Source organism: Argopecten irradians, chromosome 16 (genome assembly GCF_041381155.1).
Source record: "Argopecten irradians isolate NY chromosome 16, Ai_NY, whole genome shotgun sequence".
In the NCBI taxonomy this organism is placed as follows: Eukaryota; Metazoa; Mollusca; class Bivalvia; order Pectinida; family Pectinidae; genus Argopecten; species Argopecten irradians.
Genome location: NC_091149.1, coordinates 10,985,829 through 10,997,531, shown reverse-complemented (window position 1 = coordinate 10,997,531; position 11,703 = coordinate 10,985,829). Strand labels below are relative to the sequence as shown.

Genomic DNA, 11,703 nt, shown 5'->3' with positions numbered 1-11,703 from the left:
AGGCGGAAACGGTGTATTAGGCAGAAGTAGTGTCTGAGGTGGAAGTATCCGGTGCAGATGTATATTCTCAAGTCTCGTCAGGTCTCAGTGTCCGTCTGATTTCAGTCTAGCTTTCAGTGTGCCTGTTTACCAAGCGGGAATATCCAAATATCATGTTTATCACAAAGGCGGGCAATTTATTGTTATCTCGGTAGGCTGGATTGTGTGTGTTAGTATCAGTAGGTTAAGACCATTTTCGATTACAGTCATTTTTTTAAGAGACCCTCCAAGGGATATTACAAAAATAGGTCACATCTATATAACAGTGGGTCTCTTAATTGAATCATCACTCATCGACAAAAAGCAAAAAATAAAAGCAAAGACATATCATGTACATTTGGACTTTTCTTTGATATATATTGTTATAGAATCATACACAATATAAGAAAAGTTAACATTATAAAATAGTAAAAAACAAGTGCATGCAATTATTTCTATAATAATCTTTTATTGGAGATAATGGCAGTAATAATTATTTTTATTTATCAAAATTGTGTAATTTAAAATTTGAATAAATTCAAATGATGCAATTTTTCAAATTAAATAACAAATAAAAATACAACTGAATGTTAGTAAAATCAATTTGCTGACTAGTTATATCATTTAATATATATACCCTAATAGTTACAGTCCAATAATACAGAATCAATGTTCAGATCTTGTGTAACTGTAAGATGTAACAGTGTCAAACTTTGCATTAAGTTTGATCCCTAGTTTAATACTTCCAAAATAGCCATTGATCTTACCTTGTTTATATTTGTTTACCACTGATTCTAAAGTTGACAACTCTTCGATCTTAACCAGTTCAAAAGCATGGTTATATGTCCGTTGTTGGGACTATGCTGAGTGCATACCCCAGTGATATAGATTCATCTCCACACAAGCCTTGTTCCTCATCGTCACTTTCACATTCACTATCTATGGCCATCATTATTGAAAACTTTGCTGCACACTTTGTCCAATCTGTTATTTCTGTGTCACATGTGCAAAGTTCTTTATCGATATGAACAAGTTCACGAAACTTGTAGTCGCGATAGTTTCATATTTGCCTGTGGCACATCATCGTCATCATCACCATCGTTGTGTCAGTTTCACATGATTCCGTAGATCAGGCCCCAATTTCTCGAAACAAAAGTGCAGACTTAAGTCAAAACTTAATTTTTTCGCCTTATGTAACTTATATGAAAATTTATGAATTAAGTCAGTTTTTGGACTTAAGTGTGTTTCGAGAAATCGGGGCCTGATCTAATACCCAGCCTTTGCGAAACACTCCACAATTGTTTGAATATCTACCTCGTTCCCTGGATTGCTTAACCACAAGATTGCATCAAGGTGGGTTTTTTTCGGATGTTTGACCCACAAATAGTCGAACACTTATCAACTTCCTTCACCATATAAACCATCTGTAAAATATTAAAATTATAAAGCTATTACTATTTATATGATTCATAAATATTAAATATTTGAAAACATGTTCTTTTTAATACATTCATTTAGATTTATAATGGTTTGTTTGTTTGTTAGTTTGCTTGATTAATTAACGTCCTATAAACAGCCAGGGTCATGTTAGGACGGCCTCCCATGTATGCGATATGTTGCATGTACGTGTGCGCGTTTTGGGAGACTGTGGTATATTCGTGTTGTGTCTTTCTTGTATGGTGGAACTGTTGCCCTTTTTATAGTGCTATGTCACTGAAGCATGCCGCCGAAGAGAACAAGCAACATATCCCATCCGGATGATGTCACATAATACTGACAACGGGCAAACCAGTCGTCCCACTCCCGTTGTGCTGAGCGCTAAGCTGGAGCAGAAACTACCACTTTTATAGACTTTGGTGTGTCTCAGCCGGGGTACAGAACCCAGAACCTACCTCATAGGCGCGAGCGCTAAACAGAAGGCCAAATTCAGGCGGTGTCCAATGGATTCAAGGATTTGTGATATCATCTACGTCCTTGCTTTGTTTTAGCATTTCATATTATCACAATAAAATATAATTTCTTAATTGGTTTAATGTATTTTACATGATGAACATATCAATATAATTTGTCATTTTAGGTTTTTTTAATTCATACCTATTAGCATATACATGAAGACACATTTGAAATCACTTATTGTAACTTGAGAATAATTTAAAGCCTGTGATATTATGATTTTACTTTGTGGTTTGATAACTTATTCTTGTATATAACTTACTACAAAAATATATTTTGTTTCATTTTTTTTAAATAATTACTCTATGTATATTAACTATGCTGTAAATACTGTATTTTTTATGTTTGACCACATGTGCAAAGAGTCTTTGACTCAATGCTATTCCGGACTACTATATTTCCTTGTTGTAAATTAGAATAGCTATTCAAACATTCTCGTGACACAGAAAAAATCAAATATGGCGCTCGAAGGTACTTCACAGTGTCTCACGACTTCAGACTTTACTCACATGCAAAAAGATCTCGAGGAACAAGAGCTTCAGGTGATATTTTTTTTGATTAACCTAATATGAATGATATGTCCATATAGAAAAAATACACGTTCACGTTTAGGCTAACTACAGGCGGTAGAAAAACTTGAGGGGCACACAGCTATCAAACAATTCAAACAACGAAATACTGTCAATTTTTTGACATTTTTACTACCTAAGCCTATACTATTGTAGTTACTCTACTTTACAGTAGCAGAATATTGTGTTGTTTCTATAAGAATGCTGCCTTGCAGGTAGGGCGTTAGAATTGTACATGCTGCCCCTATTGCATGATCGTAAAAAGGATCTTATCTCTTTCCAAGTGCCTCCCTTGGAACCGCCTCTTTTTTGGCCTTGAGTTGAGCGTTCGCCCCTGTGAGGAAGGTTCTGGGTTCTGTCCCCTGACCGAGACAGACCAAAGTCTATAAAAGTGGTAGTTTCTGCTCCTGCTTAGCGCTCAGCATACATGGAGTGGGACGACTGGTTTGCTCGTTGTCAGTATAATGTGACCAGGTGGGGTGTGTTGCTTGGTGTCTTTGGCGGCATGATTCAGTGATATAGCACTATAAAAATGGCAACAGTTCCACTATACAAGAAGACACAACACGAACATACTGCAGTCTTCCAAAACTTGCAGCCTGCACAACATACACGCAACACACCGCATACATGTGAGGCCATCCTTACATGACCACAGCTGTTAATAGGACGTTAATTAATCAAACAAACAAAGAAACAGATTTATTAGAATGTCAGATTGTATTTTAGATTTATATGGCCTTGACATGTGAGGGTATTAAAGGGAAAAACAGAATATTATATAATTAAATGCACTGAGATGAAATTTAAAGTGGGGGGGGGGAGAAAAAAAAACCCAGACTATTCTGTACTTTTAAACAAAAATATAACATATCTCGGAATTTTCGCGAAAGCACAAGCCATAATTTATTTATGTAATATTTTCTTTTAAAGTACAGAATAACCTATTTATACGTCGACCATAATAGCAGAAACATATATACATATGTATATATGTTTCTGATAATAGTCATAATAGACCATGACATTGCATTGTCTACAGCTGGAGTTACAGCACTTTCCTTCTTAATCCCAAACCAGCCAAATGTGTTTGATCTTGTCCTAATGACATAAGAGGATCTTACATGAGTGGCTTTAGCTATATGATATGAAATTTATCACACAAATTCAATATTTAAATATGCCACAAGCCTTCATAATTAGGCGAGTGGCATATCAGATTATTTAACAACTTTGATAAATTTCATATCACATATATAGTCATGAGTGTTATATATTGTTGTGATAAGTTATATACAGTATTATAATGTATGTAGTTTTATATGTACTTTGATATGTATAATTCACAGATTTTTTCATGCTGTAAAATAATTTTATTAATATGTCCCAGGCCCCAGGCGGAGTTGGATCACCACAATTATACAGTCAACTGTTAGCCCTGTATCTCCTGCATATTACAAATGTACTACATAGCACTTCAGCTCATCATTGTGTGAAAATCTTTTAAACAAATTCATAATAAATGAAACTGAACACTGACCTAAAAAACTTTTTTTCTGTTTTATTAATTACTATTTAAAATTATCAGGCATAATCTTTATGATATGCAGTGATTTTGCCAGTGTCATTTTTTCTTGGCTATGTCACTAGTGTACATAAAATGTATGACCTGGAGTGATTTTCAATTGCTGGATTTTTGCAAAATCTGGGATTCTTTGAAATATAGGTTTGTGTAATTATGTGATAAAAAGTATCTCAAAAACTTGTCTCTAAGTTTGCAGAGATTCGCAAAAATGAAAATTCTTACGCTTGTTTCATTAAATCTCAGATTGTACATCTGAAGTATCTTACATTATTTTGTGCAATCAGCCCATGATTCTTATTGTACATGTATATTTATATGTAAAAGCTTTTTTTGACATTCTTTTGTAGGTGTCAGGCAAAGTTTCTTTGGAAGAGAATACCTCAATCTGTGAAAAGTGTAAGTGTTGTGTAACAGATGAGAATGGTGATCATAGAAGTACTTCAACAATTCCTACTTTATTAAAATTAAGATTAGTACAGATTACAGAGGAGAAATACTTAGGTTAACAATATTTCCCTTTTAATTCACTTTTTAGTCAACCCCAGAGCTTACTTTGATTTGGACAGCTGGACAGAAAATGTGGCTGAGAGACTACACAGGGAGTTACGAGGCCTTGAAGAAAGAATTCTCTCCTGAAGTGAAGCCAATTAATGAAATCACTCCTGAAGTGAAAACCCAATTATGAGGCTGCCCTAGGTATGGTCACTTACACTGAAATACATAATTATAATTGCTTCAATTATAATTTTACTTCAAGTTAAAAATATGAAAAATAGTTAATTGCATCCCGAAAAAAATTCCTTGTTGCTACGTGACGCTACCAAATTGTATACACTACAAAAAAATGGTACACTTTTAATGTATAATGAATATCAATGCAGAATGACACTAATTACGTAGGATAATAACGTTAATATTGTAACACAACAAAAATGGTAAGAATGTGAAACAGAATGACATAATCTAATTTACACTCGGTAAGGCATTCTAAATTGTTGTCTACTCTTAGCTCGGGTTCGGCTCGGGTAAACAGTGAGGTCGGCGAGAGCGGTAGTGGTCAACGAGGTTACAAAAAGAGCAGAATTTGTTATTTAAGTTGAATATATATATTTTGATTACCAGCTAAGTTTACTTGTTGTATTAGTTTCTTACATTTGAAGGCTAGCAAAGATTTGTTTGTGATCCATTTCATGTGATGCATGTAGCTTAAAGTAAGTCATGATTTGTGTGTTTTAGAGGCATATCGCAGACGAGCTTTCCATCTAGTATCACAAGCCTATTCTTCTATAAATGGAGATGAGCTGGCGACATTTCTGGGCATGTCTACTACAGATGCTGTCCAAGGTAAAACATATTATAAAAAAAAGATACTGCACACAAAAAAGTCTCTTCTACAAAGTTTTGGCTGCCTTTGATAAGAATATATGTCACAGTTTGCTAATGTCACCATCTATGGTAACTAATAGCAAAAGTTGATAGTCAGTTATTGTCAGCAAAATAAGTATGTTGTGTTACGGTTACACTTCAAAATTAAAATTGGTTTTGTTTAAGGTACCTTTATCACTGATATTGCCTGTGTATAGGCCATAAAACCAAAATATAAAAATATTACTCACCTGTTTTATTAATAGCTACCATTCACTATGCCATGGCATTTTATGTAAAAAGATGAAAATATTTCAATATAATGCTTATACATTACTATTGCAGCTGCTAGAACAGAAGGATGGGAAGCTGATGCTCAAACACGATTTATCACACCAAAGAAACCAGGTATTGAATTGTCAGATAGGAGATACAGTATCATTTCTTCCTTCTAGTGATGGGATAGCTTTTTAGCCCACCATCATCAGATGGTGGGCTATTCAAATCGCCTTTCGTCCGTGGTCCGTCGTCCGTCCGTCCTTCCTTCCGTCCGTCCGTCCTTCCGTCCGTCCGTTAACAATTCTTGTTACCGCTATTTCTCAGAAAGAGCTAAAGGGATCTTTTTCAAATTTCATATGTAGGTTCCCCTAGGACCCTAGTTGTGCATATTGCATTTTGGGACCGATCGGTGAACAAGATGGCCCACAGGCGGCCATCTTGGATTTTGATAGTTAAAGTTTGTTACCGCTATTTCTCAAAAGTACTGAAGGGATCTTTCTCAAATTTCATATATAGGTTCCCCTAGGACCCTAGTTGTGCATATTGCATTTTGGGACCGATCGGTGAACAAGATGGCCGACAGGCGGCCATCTTGGATTTTGATAGTTAAAGTTTGTTACCGCTATTTCTCAAAAAGTACTGAAGGGATCTTTCTCAAATTTCATATATAGGTTCCCCTAGGACCCTAGTTGTGCATATTGCATTTTGGGACCGATCGATGAACAAGATGGCCGACAGGCGGCCATCTTGGATTTTGATAGTTAAATATTGAAACCGCTATTTCTCAAAAAATGCTGAAGGGATCTTTCTCAAATTTCATATACAGGTTCCCCTAGGACCCTAGTTGTGTATATTGCATTTTGGGACCGATCGGTGAACAAGATGGCCGACAGGCGGCCATCTTGGATTTTGATAGTTAAAGTTTGTTACCGCTATTTCTCAAAAAGTGCTGAAGGGATCTTTCTCAAATTTCATATACAGGTTCCCCTAGAACCCTAGTTGTGCATATTGCATTTTGGGACCGATCGGTGAACAAGATGGCCAACAGGCGGCCATCTTGGATTTTGATAGTTAAAGTTTGTTACCACTATTTCTCAAAAAGTACTGAAGGGATCTTTCTCAAATTTCATATACAGGTTCCCTAGAACCCTAGTTGTGCATAGTGCATTTTGGGACCGATCGGTGAAGAAGATGGCTGACAGGCGGCCATCTTGGATTTTGATAGTTAAAGTTTGTTACCGCTATTTCTCAAAAAGTACTGAAGGGATCTTTCTCAAATTTCATATATAGGTTACCCTAGGACCCTAGTTGTGCATATTGCATTTTGGGACCGATCAATGAACAAGATTGCTGACCGACGGCCATCTTGGATTTTGATAGTTTAAGTTTGTTATAGCTATTTCTCAGAAAGTACGTAAGGGATCTTTCTCAAATTCCATTGATAGGTTCCTCTTGTACCCTAGTTGTGCATAGTACCTTTTAGGACTGATGCATAATGCCTTTCAGGACTGATCGGTAAACAAGATGGCCAACCGGCCGCCATCTTAGATTTCATTGTTGAAGTTTGTTACCACTATTTCTTAGAAAGTACTATAGCGATCTGTCTCAAATTTTATATGTAGTGTGTTTGAAAAAGTTTGAAAAGCAGGGAAAAGATCCATCTTTCCATTGTCAGACATAGATCATTCTTTGGTGGGCGCCAAGATCCCTCTGGGATCTCTTGTTATTAATATGCATTTCAAGAATACCAAGATATTTGGCGATACCTGATTGTAAAGATTGTAGATTTATAATTTGAAGTAGGTTTAGTACCAGGCATTTCTTATCAATATAACAAAGTTAGATATTGGCAATGAATAACGGAATATGTAAATCAAATTACATGATTTGATATGTTTTATTAGCTTACCATATCTTCTTATGGCTTCAAAAGTACAGGGGCATGGGTGGCGGAATGATTAAGATGTCCTGACATATTACCACATGCTCTCAACCTCTGGGATTCGAGTTTGAATCCCATGTGGGGCAGTTGACAGGTACTGACCATTGGTCGGTGGTTTTTCTCCGGGTACTCTGGCTTTCCTTCACCAACAAACCTGGCACGTCCTTACATGACCCTGCATGTTAATAGGACGATAAACTAATAAAAAACAAACAGCTTCAAAAGTATCACATACTTTGTTTTGATTTTTTTTTGTGAACATGATGCTAACAACTAAACATCATTTCAATCTTTGATAGGTGTAAATACACTAAACAGTTGTTAGAACTTCCATCCTCAAGTTGGCAACTCAAACTTTACCTCAAATGTTACAAGGCTACTAACTATGCAGTCCTGTATAAACAATTTATAGCTTGTTCTTCTTTTAATGACTGTCTTATGCTTACTAAAGGGAGTTAATTTTAAGGGATGCAACTCAAAAAGTCTATTGTTAGCCATATTAGACAGGTGGTCGTTATGCAGTGTAATTTTATAGTCAAACCACACGTGGAGTTTAAAACAGGTCGTTATAGACAGGTAGTCAGTATATGCAGGCAGTCGTAAGAGCAGTTTTACTGTAAATTATAGACTGGTAATGTTGTGAATTCATTGTTCAATAAGAGGGTTTTGACATCCCAAAATGATGCGGGTATATGTAAAGATTATCTACTATCAATTGGTCCCACCTTCCGGTGATTATGACGTCACAAAAATCGTGTCAAATGTCAAATGATGACATTTGACACGATTTTTGTGACATCATAATCACCTGAAGGTGGGACCAATCGATAGTAAATCATCTTTACATATACCCGGTTGGTGGGACTTATCGATAGTAAATTGTACTTTACCCACATTGTTTTGGGATCTCGAAACCCCTGTATTATACACAGACAGAAATGCATCAGAATTCTGTCATATTATAACTCCAAAAAGCTGAGAGCTCAGAAAGTAGAGCAAAGGGGAATAACTCATTTAAAATCCTTGGTTTCGTCACCCATGTGGTTTCTAAATCTTTATTGTAAGTTTTCACGCTTGAATTTGGTTATTATCATATACATATGTATGTTTTATGTTGCAGTAGGTGTACAGGTTGATCCGGAGTTTAAAAGTGACCAGCAACTCTCAGTTCTCACTGACTATGTATCGTTCCTGGAGAGTTGAATCAGGTAAGTTAAAGCCATTGTGCTGTGTATCTTTATTCCTAGAGAGTTGAATCAGGTAGGTTAAAGCCATTGTGCTGTGTATCTTTATTCCTAGAGAGTTGAATCAGGTAGGTTAAAGCCATTGTGCTGTGTATCTTTATTCCTAGAGAGTTGAATCAGGTAGGTTAAAGCCATTGTGCTGTGTATCTTTATTCCTAGAGAGTTGAATCAGGTAGGTTAAAGCCATTGTGCTGTGTATCTTTATTCCTGGAGAGTTGAATCAGGTAGGTTAAAGCCATTGTGCTGTGTATCTTTATCCTGGAGAGTTGAATCAGGTAGTTAAAGCCATTGTGCTGTGTATCTTATTCTGGAGAGTTGAATCAGGTAGGTTAAAGCCATTGTGCTGTGTATCTTTATTCCTGGAGAGTTGAATCAGGTAGGTTAAAGCCATTGTGCTGTGTATCTTTATTCCTGGAGAGTTGAATCAGGTAGGTTAAAGCCATTGTGCTGTGTATCTTTATTCCTGGAGAGTTGAATCAGGTAGGTTAAAGCCATTGTGCTGTGTATCTATTCCTAGTTGAATCAGGTAGGTTAAAGCCATTGTGCTGTGTATCTTATTCTGGAGAGTTGAATCAGGTAGGTTAAAGCCATTGTGCTGTGTATCTTTATTCCTGGAGAGTTGAATCAGGTAGGTTAAAGCCATTGTGCTGTGTATCTTTATTCCTGGAGAGTTGAATCAGGTAGGTTAAAGCCATTGTGCTGTGTATCTTTATTCCTGGAGAGTTGAATCAGGTAGGTTAAAGCCATTGTGCTGTGTATCTTATTCCTAGAGAGCTTCAGGTAGTTAAAGCCATTGGCTGTGTATCTGAGAGTTGAATCAGGTAGGTTAAAGCCATTGTGCTGTGTATCTTTATTCCTAGAGAGTTGAATCAGGTAGGTTAAAGCCATTGTGCTGTGTATCTTTCCTGGAGAGTTGAATCAGGTAGGTTAAAGCCATTGTGCTGTGTATCTTTATTCCTGGAGAGTTGAATCAGGTAGGTTAAAGCCATTGTGCTGTGTATCTTTATTCCTAGAGAGTTGAATCAGGTAGGTTAAAGCCATTGTGCTGTGTATCTTTATTCCTGGAGAGTTGAATCAGGTAGGTTAAAGCCATTGTGCTGTGTATCTTTATTCCTAGAGAGTTGAATCAGGTAGGTTAAAGCCATTGTGCTGTGTATCTTTATTCCTGGAGAGTTGAATCAGGTAGGTTAAAGCCATTGTACTGTGTATCTGTATTCCTGGAGAGTTGAATCAGGTAAGTTAAAGCCATTGTGCTGTGTATCTTTATTCCTAGAGAGTTGAATCAGGTAAGTTAAAGCCATTGTGCTGTGTATCTTTATTCCCAGAGAGTTGAATCAGGTAGGTTAAAGCCATTGTAGAGGGATTAACATCAGGTATTCAGTTCAGATTTAGAAACTGAAAATTATGACGTTTTTATTCAAGGAAGGTTTTACTGATTTTTATCATTTTTTCAAAACATGTACTATTTACTGCAATGACCCCCATCCCCCCCCCCCCTATTTTAACAAATTTCCAGAATTTAGGAGGATGTCTGACTTATACCTAATAGAGCGATCTTGTCAGGCAGATTGTCTGCAAATAAGACCCCCACCACTTTTTATCTTCCTTTACTCTCTGGGTGCGGAGGGGGCATATTTGCTGTGAAATATGGTAGTATGGAAAGTGAAAAATGTTCAAGAATGATGTCATTAAGAATTTATGTGAACAATATATTTGTGAACATTTCCCCAATTAATATATGAAACCCTGATTTTATTCATTTAATAATTCTGATTTGAATAATCCTTTTGTTTTCCCAATTTTTTTTTATTTATCTTTTCTTTTCTTTTTTGCAGATTTGAATCTTCAAGAAAAGAAATACAAATGATATTGTCAACTTCAGTTTCTTCACCTTTGACTCATCAGATCAGATTGAACTCTGAACTGATTCATAAATATCTGACTCGGGTAACTTCAATAGTTTCCTCTTGTGTCCAACATACAAGAACTTTGTTGCAGACTATGTATTGAAGATAGAGATGCGATTATGGAATTTCCAGAATTAGATACATAGGAATTTCTGGGGAAAATTTAATTGTATCATTTATGAAAATAACTGGCTGCATGGTATATGTGAAATTTTGAGTTCAATAAGACAAAAGTTACAGTAATGAAGACATTATGACAGAATAAATGTTTTGTATTTATGATAAATATAAAGAATCTGTTGAGAAGTGATATACATATTACATAGTGCTATAAGTATTGGACAGTATGTGTGTGGTTTGTTTGTATGAATGAGCGATATAATTGTAGCGGAGTGATTGTAATGAATAAATAAGAATCCTGAGGGATCTTGTGCCACAAATTGGTGATGTTGATTGTCTGTCACGACAGATCTAGGACGTTGTTAAAAGCGTTAGAAGGTATAGCCCAGACATAACTTGTTTCACAGAGGTAGCTCCCTTGCAGGTAGGTATCCATTGTGATGTAATTATTTTGTGGGCGCAATTCGCGCCATTTTCTCTGAAAAGTAAGATATTAGGCTTTCAAACATGTGATGTCACAATCAATACCTACCCGCAAGGGCAGATAACTCTGTAATATGAAAATACAGTATACCCATCAAAGTGTACCATAGAGGCTTGTAGGACTGGATCGATGATTTCCAAAAAACTTTAAATTTTGATTGGAACCTTTCATTAGATTGGGTACATACAAAGAGACCTAGCACAAATTTTAACCAACATTATTTATATACAGTGTATA

General features: G+C 36.1%; 1 protein-coding gene across 1 annotated transcript; it reads left to right on the top strand.

Moving 5' to 3' along the window:
• The first annotated feature begins 2,424 nt into the window (after positions 1-2,424).
• LOC138310576 (COP9 signalosome complex subunit 8-like) lies at positions 2,425-11,302 on the top strand. The gene is made up of 9 exons (XM_069251848.1): positions 2,425-2,513; positions 3,931-3,994; positions 4,196-4,202; positions 4,473-4,521; positions 4,661-4,792; positions 5,364-5,469; positions 5,836-5,898; positions 8,832-8,919; positions 10,791-11,302. The coding sequence occupies exons 1-8, from the start codon at positions 2,430-2,432 to the stop codon at positions 8,912-8,914; spliced, it is 588 nt and encodes a 195-aa protein (XP_069107949.1). The 5' UTR covers positions 2,425-2,429; the 3' UTR covers positions 8,915-8,919; positions 10,791-11,302.
• The last annotated feature ends 401 nt before the right edge of the window (positions 11,303-11,703 follow it).

What these genes read in the sequence shown, in the direction of transcription:
- LOC138310576 (XM_069251848.1), top strand. Translation starts at nt 2,430, where the DNA reads ATGGCGCTCGAAGGTACTTCACAGTGTCTCACGACTTCAGACTTTACT. An exon ending in TCGAGGAACAAGAGCTTCAG is followed by an intron (nt 2,514 to 3,930) that starts GTGATATTTTTT and finishes AATATGTCCCAG; the next exon opens with GCCCCAGGCGGAGTTGGATC. An exon ending in TACCTCAATCTGTGAAAAGT is followed by an intron (nt 4,522 to 4,660) that starts GTAAGTGTTGTG and finishes TTCACTTTTTAG; the next exon opens with TCAACCCCAGAGCTTACTTT.